Source organism: Neolamprologus brichardi, chromosome 11, assembly GCF_056152115.1.
Source record: "Neolamprologus brichardi isolate AB-2024 chromosome 11, ASM5615211v1, whole genome shotgun sequence".
Lineage (NCBI taxonomy): Eukaryota > Metazoa > Chordata > Actinopteri > Cichliformes > Cichlidae > Neolamprologus > Neolamprologus brichardi.
The window spans coordinates 6,514,854-6,529,921 of NC_142114.1; the positions used below are offsets into that span (position 1 = coordinate 6,514,854).

General features: G+C 36.9%; 2 protein-coding genes across 2 annotated transcripts; both read right to left on the bottom strand.

Annotated features, from left to right (window-relative positions):
* Positions 1–6,344: 6,344 nt before the first annotated feature.
* LOC148100459 (C-C chemokine receptor type 2-like) lies at positions 6,345–8,627 on the bottom strand. The gene is made up of 3 exons (XM_087847695.1): positions 8,525–8,627; positions 7,456–7,614; positions 6,345–7,243 (listed from the first exon to the last, which is right to left on the bottom strand). Exons 1-3 carry the CDS (start codon positions 8,529–8,531, stop codon positions 6,345–6,347), a joined length of 1,065 nt encoding a protein of 354 aa, XP_087703821.1. The 5' UTR covers positions 8,532–8,627.
* A 1,870-nt stretch (positions 8,628–10,497) lies between these two features.
* Positions 10,498–15,068, bottom strand: LOC148100460 (C-C chemokine receptor type 2-like). The gene is made up of 4 exons (XM_087847696.1): positions 14,902–15,068; positions 13,475–13,574; positions 12,440–12,580; positions 10,498–12,342 (listed from the first exon to the last, which is right to left on the bottom strand). Exons 2-4 carry the CDS (start codon positions 13,479–13,481, stop codon positions 11,447–11,449), a joined length of 1,044 nt encoding a protein of 347 aa, XP_087703822.1. The 5' UTR covers positions 13,482–13,574; positions 14,902–15,068; the 3' UTR covers positions 10,498–11,446.

Genomic DNA, 15,068 nt, shown 5'->3' on the forward strand with positions numbered 1-15,068 from the left:
CATATGCAAGTTGATCAAATGTAAAAATTTAATTGTATTATCTGGATAAAGAAAAAAATATATACATATATATATATATACATAATTTTTTTGGGGGGGATTTTTGTCTCCTGGGGAAGGTGAATAGAAAATTAAATAGTATTGCTGCTTCATCCGTTTTTATTGGGACAGAAGAAGAACGTGCTAGTTAAAGTAGTAGCAGTAGTATTCTTGCTGACATGTTGCTGTTTGAAAAGGGAAATTTCCTTAACCATGAGCACCACAAATGCTACTCCATTCAGCTCTGCTGCTTTGGGCTTTTGGCCCCCAGCCAGTTGATAATTGATTGCCACCTTTTGGTTGTCACAGGTACTCCTTCCTTAGGAAAGTTCTCACCACTTCACATCAATCCATAATGTGACGCTCCTGTATTAAAGTAGGATTTAAGTCTCCTTGTCTATGATTTAAACCTGTAACTATTCTGAAGAAAGGTCATTAAATGGCTTTAAAGCCATAAATCCAGCGTCAGCTTGTACAATTATAAACCTACCTACCTAAACGTTACTATTCAATTTGGCCTGTTTGTTAATGATTATTTTTCACACTGGTATGTTTTGGTCATAGTGATGTTATTTAACATAATTATCATTGTACAACTCTATTATCATATTGTCTACCTTAAAAAAAATACATGTTTGTGGGTGAGATGATTGTAGATTACAGTAGATATAAAGGTCAACCACAAGACATTGTGGCAATGCATATCTTTTGAATAATTTCACAAATGATCTTCAAACAGAGTAGACTAAACTTTAAAAAAAAAAAACACGTGTAGACTAAATTTAGAAATAGCAATCATGAAGTAATTGTGATATAATTTCAATTATAGCATTTGGTTTTGAATCCCTGCGGCAACTCGTACAGCTGTGAACGTTACACATTATTAAAAATATATTTTTAAGAACTCTGAAAGATATTACACTATAAATATACTAAATTCTGCATTACTATTAAAATGTATTCACCTGACATGGTGATATCTCAGTGATGTCTCTTCCGAACACGTCAAGTCAGGAACTCTTTTTTTGATTTTTTTATTGATGTGATCCCTTTAGATGTTCAGAGATAAACTAACTGTCTTAAAGTCAGCAGTCTTATAATGAGGAGCACAGTAGAAAAGCAGATTTCACTTCCTGTACGTCCTCAAGTGAGATCTTTATCAGGAGTCTGCTTAAAATCTAGACAGCTAGATAATACTTCAAAGTGCAACACAGCATTTGGTGACCCAAATTCACACCTTCACAAAATGACTGCTAGTTTTTAGCGCGTCACAATGCTTATTATTATTATCATTTCTTTCTTTATTTGTTCCTTCATCTTCTTGATCCCATTGTTATACATTACCGCTGTATATCTCAGGACACTTTAGTAAAGACCCCTTGTTATCACTGGACTGAGTTTTGCTTTCAAAACTACCTCAATACAACATGGCATAGATTCAACAAGCTGCTGGTTCATATTGATGATGATAGCTTGCCTCTGGCATCAAAAGCACATTTTTCACCCAGAGAGCTGCCATTCAATCATTTTGTTTCTTCTGTAAACCTCACTGATGGCAGATATAGATAACAACAGAGATGAAGATAAAAATAGAGATACAGTTTGTGATAGAGACGTAGATAAGATAGGGACAGAGATAGAGTTAGTGATAGCAAAGGAGATAAAGACTTAGTGATAGAGATATAAACTGCAAGTTAGACACTGAGGCTTTTGGCGATGAGGGGGCTCTACCTTGCAGCAGTTGGGTGGTTGTGTCACATCTGCCCAGAGGTGGGAAAGTACAGACATTCTCTACTTAGGTAGAAGTACAGACACTAGTGTTGAAAAATACTCCAGTAGAAGTTGAAGTAGTGAAAAAGTACAGTCACTGAAATGAAGAAAGTAAAAAGTTGCTCTCCGGATGATGTTTCTGCCAGCTGTTTTTGTGCAATGCTACCTGAACCTTGTTCTATATTAATGTAATAAGAAAATAATATTGAGATTACAAACTTTACTTCTGTTTAAAATTAAATTTTAATGAATGCACTCAGTTTGAATCAGAAAATGAGCAAAGAAAAAGAAGAAAATTAAAAAGAATTTCTGTTGCCCACATTGTAGAGGGGGGCCTTAATATCTGATCTTTAATGTAATCCTTAAATTTCCAGTTCACAAACAAGACTGAGCAGTCCCTACATTTAAATATAACCTCTCTTCTTCCTCTCCTGCCTTGTCCTGTCGTTTTTTAATCTTTCTTCATCGATTAGTGACGTTAGGTGTCTTAATTTTGTCTCCCTGTGAAATACAGCAGCTGGACCTTAGGCTAGCAACACACTGTGAGATAAACTGCAGTTTGTTGAGCTGATAAAAGTGCTGCATTTGAAATTAACTGCTATTTTAAAAAACATTATCCCCTTTATCCTCGCTCCTCTTTTGCAGCGCTAGCTAGATGACAAAGCACAGCAATCGCAACTTATGGACACTTGGACACTCGTTCTGATGTTGCCCCTGCAAGTTTTACAAGTTTTAATAGCACCCTAGTTTTCACACAGTCATACTCACCCTGTGCACTTTATACACTCACCAACACACCCACATAGCGCTTTCAACACTGCGCGGGGGCGGGGTCTTCCATGTTTCACAAACCTTGCCTCAGACTGTCCTTTTATTATTGCTTCCCCTTCCCTTTCTTTCTTCTCCCTTTCTTTTTCTGTCAGGTAAGATATTTTTATACTATACTATATTACACACAATGTTATAACTAAAATAACCTGAATACCTGAAATAACACTAAAAAAAGTGATTAAATAAACAGATAAAAGAAATACGTGAACAAGAGAGAATTTATAGAGCTGATCTTGGAAAAGCAAAATTGGTGTGAATTTTTGTATTGATGGACTTTTCTTTATGGGTGTAGAAATTATTTTCAGGGTCTATATCATTTTCCAAGACCCATAGTCTGTGATCAGTATACTAAAAGGGTTTTAGTCCCAAATCATATATATGCAATGATTATTTATAGGGAAGGTGGGTTCTCACTTTACTAAGAAAAGTTATTATCATCATATTTTTTCATGTTATATGATTCTTATGTATAGTTGGTTTTTAAGAATTCCTAATGGAGAATTATAATTTTCATTTAACCTGTCATAGTTTATTTCTAATATTTATCCAGATCTGGAACTAATTTAATGACCACAACTTTTTGTTCTTCTGGGGTTCCTTTGAGTTTGATTGCAGTTTGCAGTTCATGTTGATTGAACCGTTTTTAGTCTTCATAGTATTGCTGCTTGTCATGCTATGTCTGCATTTTTCTTTGTCAGATGCTCGTTTATGTAGACACTGGTTCCTCACAGCTTCTTAGCGTGTCCTTTTTGATTTTATATTCACAAAGCCTATTGTTATAAATGGTTTTACTCTATTACTTTTTGAAGGCAGAGAATGGCAAACCTCAGTGTCTTTACTATTAATAGTTATTCACTTGCCACTGAAGAAATTGACAGTTTGTTGCTCCAAAGAGTTGACGTCAGCTTCAGTAGGCTCAGTGACTTCCTGTGCCACTACAGCTCTAGCATACAATCTGTGTTTGGTCTCCAGTCCACTTACTATTAAGCCATTCATACGGGTATACTGCTCTAGATCATCCACTTGAGAATCAAAGAGGGCTATTTTCTTTATCCTTTTCTTCATTCAGTTTTTGCAGTTCTTTAATCTGTTCATATCCAATAGCAACTTCTGTTGTTTAGAGGTATTAGAAAGCTCTCCTGACACCTCCTAAGGAGGTAGACCAAGTCATCTGCTGATTGGAAGGTTGGTGGTTCAATCCTTGGCAGTGTGGATGCCAGATATCCCTGGACAAGATATTAATCCTAAATTACTCTAACATGCATCCATCAGAGTATGAATGTGTGCAAGTGTTAGGTAGAAAGCCCTTACACAGCATAGAAGAAAGTGCTTGTGTAAATGGATGAATGTGGCATGTTAAGAATGTTAAGCACTTTGAGTGTTCTTGGAAAGTAGAAAAGCACTGTGTAAGAATCCGTCCATTTACCATTTAGGCACTTTTACAAGCCATAGTCGGTATCTTTTATGCAAAAACTGGCTATGGTACTACTGAAGTTTCATTCTGTTCTGCCTGCAGGCTAATAAGGAAGCCTGGTCTTGGGCTATTGGAGCCTGGCCGTGGCCTGGTGGCGGGCCTGGTGGCTGCTGGAGAGTCCTGGGCCTGGAGATGCTGGAGGATCCTGGGCCTGTTGGCTGCTGGTGAATCTTGAATAACATGTCTTGACTTACCGAATTGGCTAACCAGTTCATTTGAATCCTTTCAGAGGTTATCTGAGTCATCAGTAATATGACAACAGCAATATGCTGAAGAATATTTTCCGTTCATTTCAGTTTTAATGCTGCCTTCAGAGATGAGCACCAACAACAAAATGATTTCAACCCAGTTTCAGTATCATTTAAACGGAACTGGTAAACACAGAAACGGTAGAGTTTAATGCACTTTTAGCAAATATAATTAACTGAATAAATCAACAGGGTAACTGAAGAAAGAAATCAAACCTTAAATTGATGTGTGTTTTAACCTTTGTACTCTAATGTCCACCTAATGTCTTGACAGCTCTAATCTGACTCTCCTTCCACAATATTGAGGAAAATCCGTACTTTCACTTCCTGAAACATGATTATAGGTTGAAAATATGCCAAAGTTATTTCTGCTGCCCACTACAAAGGGCAACAAATGTGATTTTGGTTTTGGAAAGGGGTAAAATTACTGAATTTCTGAAGTGCTGCTAAAAGGAAAAGTTAAGGGTCTCAAAGTGAAGATATCAATTTGATTTTTAGCAACAACAAAAAAATCACGTATCCTTCTCTGTTGACATAATGTGGAAGCTGCAACTCCTGTCATTTTGAAAAGAGATTACATGCGGCCTCAATTGAAAGCCCGAGATTTCAGATGACGGTTCAGTTGGACTCTTCCACGGGCGAGAAAAATGATAGCGATGGTGAAGAGTTACCTACCTAATGAATTAGTTTGGGACTATCTCACAGAACTTTTTTTTTTAACAGATCCTTTTTTCTGACTGTGTACAGAATTTGTCATTTCCATAACAGAGAGAATTAAGAGAGCTTCTCAAAACGAAAAATGGACTCCTCCAATATGACAAACCACTTTATGACTTTAATTTGAAGTAAGCTGAAGATTTGCATTATCATTTATTGTCTTAAGAAAACTATCATATAAAATCAGGAAAAGAGATAAAGGAGTGTCTGACTCGACTCAGTCATTACAAATGCAAAGAACCATAAAATGATGTAACAAACAAAAAAAGTGCAAAAAGTGAAACATCAGAATGGGGCTGAAGATAGAAATATGTAAATTAAAGTAAGAAAATGCACCAGTTTCATTCAAAGAAGGTCTGGCACAACAGTAAAAGTCACTGAAGCAATAAGGACAATGTATCCAGCATGTAAAGCTCTATTCTGTACATACAGAGGCGATCGTGGCTCAAGAGTTGGGAGTTCGCCTTGTAATCGGAAGGTTGCCGGTTCGAGCCCCGGCTCGGACAGTCTCGGTTGTTGTGTCCTTGGGCAAGACACTTCACCTACCGCCTACTGGTGTTGGCCAGAAGGGCCGATGGCGCGATATGGCAGCCTCGCTTCTGTCAGTCTGCCCCAGGGCAGCTGTGGCTACAACTGTAGCTTGCCTCCACCAGTGTGTGAATGTGAGAGTGAATGGGTGGATGACTGGATGTGTAAAGCGCTTTGGGGTCCCTAGGCAGGACTAGTAAAAGCGCTATACAAATACAGGCCATTTACCATTTACCATACATACAATGTTGCCAATACTGGAACGTTTGCTCCACATCATTTTATAAGATTCAATTATCAATGACGACATGTGAATATGGAAAATGCTCCGTATTGGTATACATTTGATTGAAGGATTTCTATTTTATCTAAGACTAGAACATTCTGTATTGCCATCTTTGGTTTGTTTGTGTTGCAGTATGCTATTTTTGCATGTTTGTGTCAGCTTGCTGTTACAGGATGCTGCAAACAGCAGGTTCAGTTAAATGCACCAGCAAGTTTCACTGAGCCTGAGCAGAAGAAGGACGAGCATTACATAGTCTCAAAACACTTGCATCTGAAATGTTATGATAAAAATGAAGTATTCCCTTGTAAGTCATAGGATCTAAAGGTGTAAACACAAACTCTTGTGTCAAATACAAGTGGTCAAATGAACAAAAAAACAATAACAAGATATGGTCTGCAGTAATAACACATGAAAACTGCATGTTAAACAAGTTACAACTGCCCTCAAACTTCTACAGTTTTAAGGAGGAGGTGATTTCAGAGCCCCTGGACATAACTGAGCTTCTCCTGAATGAGCTGTCTGACAAATCTCTGCTGTAACCAGGCACCAACTTTTTCAGCAGCTGCAAGGCTCGTCTCATAAACTTCTCTCCCACAAAAGCATATATGATGGGGTTCAGACAGCAGTGAGTGTAAGCTAAGGCCTCCGTCACTGTTATTGACAGGTTTACATTTTTGTACCAGGTTTCATTACGTGAGATTTTCCCCTTTTCCTGAAGAAACTTCAAGAAACGGGAAATGTTATATGGAGCCCAGAGCAAGAAAAACGCAACCACTATACAGATGATCAACTTGACGATGCGGTGCCTCTTTGCTGTCCTCATGCTCATCAGTGTGGGGATGATCCTGGAGTAGCAACCTACCATCACCAGCAAAGGAATCACGAGACCCAGCACATTTGTGGTAAACAGGTTGTAACGCTTCCAGACTTTCTTCTCCTCAGGATAGTTACATCTAATCTTCTGTGACTCTTCCTGTATTTCCTGTGTGAAGATAAAATCCGGCAGAGACACAAACAAGCTCAGCATCCAAACGAGCAAGGTCAGAATGATGGCTGCCCTCATTGTACGATAACGTGCAACCCTGTGAGCGTGCACGATGATTACATAACGGTCCAGCGTCATGACAACCATGAAGAAGATACTGCTGAAGAAGCCAGTCTGGTGAGAGCCGGAGATCAAACGGCACATGAAGTCTCCAAAAGTCCACTGGCCGACCCTGGCGTTGTGAGAGTAGAAAGGCAGCGTGAAGGCGAAGAGGAGGTCAGAGAGAGCCAGGTTGAAGAGGCAGATGTCTGTCAGGTTGCTCTGATTGCGATGCTTCACCAGGACACACACCACTAGTCCGTTACCTTTGTGAGAAAAGACACGATAAGTGTACCTGTCACACTGTTACATGTAAAATAAGGATGTCTGTTTTTGTGTTTCTTACATCACTGTTACACACCTACATACAATACTCTTTCCCCTGAATCCCTTAAAGCCAACAGCTTACGAAATCTATCTCTGTCCCTAGAAAGTGAGGACGTGTTCTCACAGCAAACATACAACAGGACACACCTACCTATGAAGCCCAGGATGAAAACCAAACTATAGAGAGTGGGAAGAAACACTTGACTGAAATCTTGAATATCATTTAAGTTGCTAGGAGCATAATCTTGTGTGACATCTTCGTTATAGTAACTCGTATAATTGTATGTGTCATTTTCTGTGGCATTCTCGCCTGGAGAAAGAGAGAGAGACAGAGCTGTGATTAGTAGTAGTAGCTGTAGTATAGTAGTAGTATTTCAACACAGACCATGAATATTAATGTACAATGAATACATATCTGGATATAGCACCTGTCTACAACGCTGCATTCAAACAGTTTGAGTGCTCACAGCATTAAATGTTAATAATGAAGTTTCAATCATTTTCATTGAAACACAGGAAGAAGTTCAAAAGTTACTGTTGCTGATTACTGTTTGTGAAAATGATTTTCCTTTGCTATGTATGTTTAGGCCCTCAAAGTCAGTTGATAATGAGGATTATTTTGCCACCTGCTGGTAGTTACAGGTACTTCTGTCAAGCCACCATTTGTCACTTTTTGAAAAACAGGATTTAAACTTCCTTTATACTGTCTATGATTTAAACCAAATAAGCTACAATAAAAACAGGTGATATGAGGCTAAAAGCCAGTAAGCCCAGACTAAATGTGTAGAACCCTGGGGCACTGAAAATTATTATTTCATTTCGTCCATTTCTTTATGTTATAATCATTTTCACAAAAACTAAATTATCCATGTAATGCGATTATTTGAGATTATCAACATAATTTTGAAATATTATTTTTTATTATATTGTCTAACTTAACAGACATGTTTGTAGATGACAGCAAAAGGTCACCTTCACAGACATTGTGGTTATACACATATTTTGTACACTTTTGTGAAGACTTTTGAAGAATATAGAAATAGAACTATCAAATAGAAATAAAAAGATAACATTTTACAGTATTATTGGTTTTAGATCTCTACAGGAATGCACACAGCCTTAGACATTAAACATAATAACATGGATATATTTAAAACAAAATATTAAAATATTACACTGCAAAAGTACCAATTTCTGGATTATTTATTAAATGTATTCACCTGACATAGTGATGGCTCAGTGATGGCTCTTCCAGCCAGGTAGAGTCAGGAATGGCTCTTCAAGGCGCCCCCCTTTTTGTTTTTCGTTCTTAATGATGTGATGCCTTTATTCTGCAGAGATGAACTAACGCCCAAATAGTCAGCAGTCTGATAATGAGCAGTAAAAAAAAAAACAGAACAGCAGATGTTGCTTCCTGTATGTCCTGTAAGTAAGATCTTTATCAGACGTCTGCTAGACATCAAGAATGCCAAAAATAATTCAAAGAGCAGAATGGCATGTGGTTACACCCTTTCACACCTCTAAAACTGAATGCTGGCTTTTTAAAAAACAATTAAAACCCTTCATGATTTTTGCATGTAGGTTTACACCAATTTTATTTTTCCTTCTACTTAAACTTATTTAGAAAATGCACTATTTTTCAAATATTTTTCAATATGAATGCATCTTTAATTTTAACAGCATAATTTCACTCACATCTGAAAGGGCGAGTGATAACTTCTGCAATTAATATTTTGGTCTTTGCTTTGTTACATTTCACATCACAAGTGTGAAGAAATGTGCTTGACTGATATTAGTAAAAGACTTCTATTCAGAGTCAAATGCAATATTACTATAAACTGGTGTTTCCATCTCTATCTTGATGTCTTCCTTTTCTCGTCATCATTTTCTCTTCTTGTTGTCATTGTGGTACATCTCCATGTAACAGACCCCATATAACCGTTTTTATATACTTATTGCTGCACAACCCACTTACTCTATGAGAGATGATTGATTCTTGGAAAACACGTATGTGTGGTCTACTGCCACCTCTTGTGGTGGAAAATTAGAAAAGTGGTGCGCATTTCAAAAGTTTGAATTCTTTGGTAGAATTTCAGTGACACATAATCAAACCACATGGTCATTTTCTGAGATGGCTGTCTGAGGGTGGGGGTGGGGGGGTGGGGTTACCGGTAGATGAATCAACAGGAAATAAGTGTGTGACATCCTGGTTAGCAGCTCACTGACCAGTTATGACACTGCCTCAGTGCCTCAGATTGCTAAATCTGGTTGTATCTCTGTGTTTAACAGCCACTGCAGGTGATCTCATCATTTCTGACCTATGCTGTTACATTACAATGATTTGATTTCCTAAAGACAAAGTTCACCTAGTGCAGACCAGACAAGCAATTTATCACGTAATGTTTGTCTTAAAAACACAACTGGAGAAAAAAGTAAGTAAATGTAGATTTTCTTTCAAGTACCATAAACCCATACATCATTTATCCTGCACGTTTGCTGCTTCTTCACCTTAAGTTTTTCTTTGTGTTTAAACTCGCGTTTGGGGATGCAGTGACAACCTTTGCTGAGTTTGAAAATAGTTTTCATTCATATTTTCTGAATGTTTCAAAAACATACTGTGCATGTAAATACGAAATCCCCAAATTATTTTACTCTTACATGGAAGAAAAGATTATTTCTGAACTCTTTTTTTTTCAAAGAATGTCAATAATATACATAGTTAGCAGTCATTTTGCACCCAGGTTGTTTTACTTTATAAGCATTACATTTTTCTGTTTCTGTTGCTCTTGCTGATGTGTAATTTTAAAAAAGCATTAAAAATAGCACTATATTTTTAAAATTTTGTAATTTTTCTTTGTATTTGAATTACATATTGAGTTTTAATGCTTTTCAAAATATTCAATTGTGTTTTTAAGGTGTTTCTGCTTACCCTGCAACGTACTTACTTTGATTTTACAAAGATAGACTGTTTGTCAAATATACTTCTCATATAACATCTGCAAAAAGCATTCAGCTCATGAGGAATTACACAGCTCACCTTTACTTCAACTTTACTTGAACATACTCACAGCTGATGAAATCTTTGTTATATGTTCGTCTTCCACTAATCGTCCCCTATAACAGACAACACTAATGTTCTATGGTGGCAAGCAGTTAAGTATCAAATAAATAAATTAGGAACTGTCACACATCCTATCTTGTCTTTTTTTAATGTCTTTTTTCATGACTATGTAAGGAATTTGTCTTTACAGTTACACAGGGAAATATAGGAGAACATGCTCAATACACACTATTATTCTCAAAATATGCAATATCAGTGACTGTCTTAAGGAAGCTACCATGTAAAATCAGGATGAGAGATGAGTATTGCAGAATGTAATCACTTTCTCTGGTAAAGAAATTGCAAAGCCAAGGAATCAAAATCAAATAAAACAACAGCAACCAAAAAAAGCAAAAAAGCAAAAAGCAAAAGCAACAAATGTGTACATTAAAGTAAGATAATATACATATTTAGTATAACCTCTGAAATACCTGCAATAATCACTGAAGCAAAAAAAGAAAATCTAATATATAAAACTCTATACTGCATACTGTACATGCGTATACAAAATTGACACAAAAATACACCCTGGAAAGGTTGTTCCTTATCATTTGTCAAATACCCAAAATTATGTCAGAAGACACGTGAAAATGTACTTTTAACACCTAGCACTGTATTTGCATACATTTGAATGAAACGCTTTATGCACACAAGTATAAAATGTTCCATTATGCCTTGTTTTCTTTTTCGATATGTTTATCCTACATAGCTGTTGAATAAAAATATGCATGAAGAAAATAGTTTCATTTTACACCATCAGAAAAACTCATTACATAGTTTAGAAAGGACTTGAGAATCTGTAAAGCAGACAGCAGTGCTAGCAGGTTACAATCATTCCAGAAGTAATGAGCCTTTAAATCTGAAATTTTACAGTCAAAACAATACTGAAAATTCAACATGGTGAGACACAGGTGAAGAAAACTGCTATGTGGCAAGTGGGAGTGACCAAATTAACAAAACAAATCCCTGAAACATGACTAAGATATGGTCTGCAGTAATAACAGGGTAAAACATTCATGTCAAACAATCTGCCCTACACCTTCTACATGATATAAGTGGAGGTGACTTCAGAGGACTTGGACATAACTGAGCTTCTCCTGAATGAGCTGTCTGGAAGATTCCTGACGCCAGGCACAAACTTTTTCAGCAGCTTCAAGGCCCTTCTCATAAACTTCTGTCCCACAAATGCATATATGATGGGATTCAGACAGCAGTGAATGTAAGCAAACGCCTCAGTTACTAACACTGACAGCCTTACATTTTTGTCCCAGATGGGATCATGTGGGATTTTCCCCTTTTCCTGAAGAAACTTCAAGAAACGGGAAATGTTATATGGAGCCCAGAGCAAGAAGAATGCAACCACTATGCAGATGATCAGCTTGACAATGCGGTGCTTCTTCGCGGTCCTCATGTTTACCAGTGTGGGGATGATCCTGGAGTAGCAACCTACCATCACCAGCAAAGGAATCACGAGACCCAGCACATTTGTGGTAAACAGGTTGTAACGCTTCCAGACTTTCTTCTCCTCAGGATAGTTACATCTAATCTTCTGGGACTCTTCCTGTATTTCCTGTGTGAAGATAAAATCCGGCAGAGACACAAACAAGCTCAGCATCCAAACGAGCAAGGTCAGAATGATGGCTGCCCTCATTGTACGAAAACGTGCCACCCTGTGAGCGTGCACGATGATTACATAACGGTCCAGCGTCATGACAACCATGAAGAAGATACTGCTGAAGAAGCCAGTCTGGTGAGAGCCAGACAACAAACGGCACATGAAGTCTCCAAAAGTCCACTGGCCGACCCTGGCATTGTGAGAGTAGAAAGGCAGCGTGAAGACGAAGAGGAGGTCAGAGAGAGCCAGGTTGAAGAGGCAGATGTCTGTCAGGTTGCTCTGATTGCGATGCTTCACCACGACATACACCACTAGTCCGTTACCTTTGGCAGAAAAAAAGAGTCAAGATTGTATACCTTTGACACTTTCCGTCCAATATGTAAACACAACTGTCATTCCCACAGTAGAAGACACACCTACCTATGAAGCCCAAGGCAAAAACCAAACTATAGAGAGTGGCTAGAAACACTTGGCTGAAGACCTGCACACCACTGAAATTGGTAGGAGCGTAGTCGCCTAAATCATTTTCATATTCCTCGTAACTGTACAGTGTGGTCTGTTCTGTAAAGAGAGTTATTATAATTGTTTTATTAGTAGTAGTAGTAGTCTTATTTTTTTGTTATTATTATTTTCACACACACTACTAAAAGTAACCATCCAAATTAGGTTATATTATCACACATTATCAAGCATTTTAATTTAAAAACAACAACAACAAAACTGGTGAAAAAAGTTGCAATGTAAGTTGAAGACCACTGTTGCTGTCACAGTTTTTTGAAAGGAGGTTTTTTTTCCTATTTCTAAAAAAAAAAAAATACAAATAGTAATCAGTTCAGCTCTGTTGTATTAGGTTTAAGTCAAGTGATAACGGAGATTATTGAGCCACCTGCTGGTTATTACAAGTACTCCAATTGTGGGAATGTGAACAGAGTTTAAACTTTAGTTCGCCGTTGTAGCTGATTTTAATCCAGATCACATTAAGCTAAAAGCACAAATACCACCATAAACCTATAAACCTTAAACCACTAACCTTTCATTATGGTCTTTTTCTTTATTTTATCAGTTTGTCTTACATGGACATTTTAATTAATGGATTATTTAATATGATTAGCATCATTTATAATAATATTTTTTACATTGTCTCAATCAGCAGATGCATGTTTGCAGATCACAGCAAATGTAAAAGGTTTATTAAAGGTGAACTTCAAAGATATCGCAGCAGTGCATTTATTTCTTTATTTTCTTACTTTTACAAACAATTTTTCGAGCACAGTAGTCTCAAATATAATGTTATCTAGATCAAATATGGAAAGAGAAAAAAAAATAAGTATTTGCCGTATTGCAGCATTTGAATTTAAATTATTAAAGCAATGCATACAGACTTACCATTACACATCATAACACAAAAAAATTTTCCAAAATCCAAATTTGGGATTAATGTTAAAATATATTCACCTGACATAGTGATATCTCAGTGATGGCTAATCCAACCAAGTAGAGTCAGGAATTACACTTGAAGGCTCGTTTTTTCCCTCTGTTGTTGATGCGACGATAGCTTTAGATGTGGAGAGATAAATAACAGTCTTAATGCTGCAGTCTGATAATGAGTAGTACTGAAGCAGAAGTGCAGATGTCGTTTCCTGTACGTCCTTGAGTGAGATCTTTATCAGTTTAAACTCTGAGCTTACCATGTAGACACCCAAAAATAATTCAAGAACAGAACAGCATATGGTTACACACATTTTCACACCTTTAGAAAACAGCAGTTAGTTTTTGCTTAAAGGCCCAAACAGTTTGTCATTAACGTTTTAAAATGCAGATTGCTATTCGTGTTTTCCAGCTTCATAAAATGTTACTCTTTTTAAAGTTCCTTAAAATTAAGGTAATTATTTATCTGTTTTAATCAGACAGGTTTGCAGTATCTGGTTATCTTTTGGTTTGCCACATTTCCTGTCACATTTTGCAGCTTTGAATAAGAAATGTGCACGCATTAAATATTAGCATTTGTTCAATACTTATATCCAGAGTTAGCTTTAAGAGTTTCCTTTTAAAAAAAATTAATTCATTAAAATTAATTTTAAAAAGTTTTTATTTAGCCCTGCGACAGACTGGCGACCTGTCCAGGGTGGACCCTGCCTCTCGCCCTATGACAGCTGGGATAGGCTTCAGCGCACCTGCGACCCTGAAAAGGATAAGCGGAAGCGAATGGATGGATGGATGAAGTTTTTATTTATTTATTTATTTATTTAATAGGTTGCACTATTAAAAGGCAAATTAGAGATTTTTACAAATTATTATATTTTAGCTTCCATATATCTCTCTCTCTCTCTTCATATGTCTTTATTGTTATTAAAATATTATTAATATTAAAATATTTTTTCCCTTGATCTTGGTTTCGTTGTAAGTCTCTGGTGCATATTTATGACTCTTTATAGAGCGATTCTTGCTGTTTTATGCATGGTCTTTATCGTCCTCTTGTGGTGAAAAACTCTAAAAACATGCAACTTGTGCTGTGCAGTTATATAACGTATTTACGCAGTAATAGCTCCATTTCAGGGGTCTATTAAAGTGTGTTCTTCGAGACAAAATCGGCAGCAATGGATAGAGTCATTGAGGTGAATAAAGTTTTCTTTTCGGTGAGGAAGTGAAATAGATTTTCCCTGTCTAATGGAATCTGGGCAGTGTCATGATGTGTTTTTAAGAAATGGAACAACAAAACTGCAGCTTAAAAAAAGAAAAAGAAAAAGCTGAGCATAGGTCCAAGAGATTAAAATGCTTTCCACAGTGAGATCAAAGGCATAAAAAGTCAGGACGTGTCATATTGTATGGAATGACAGGACCCAGATGCTGAACAGGGAGATGTTAATATGCAGAAAACGCACCTTTATTTTGGAAGTTGGAAAATCCAAATATGCAGAGTCCAAACAAAATTCAAATGCTGAAAAAAATTGCAAACTGAATCCAAGAAACAGGCAGGCAGCACACAAGTGAGGTTACTGAAGAATACAACAGACGCCACATATAAAACCAAAGACAGACACGCCTGTAA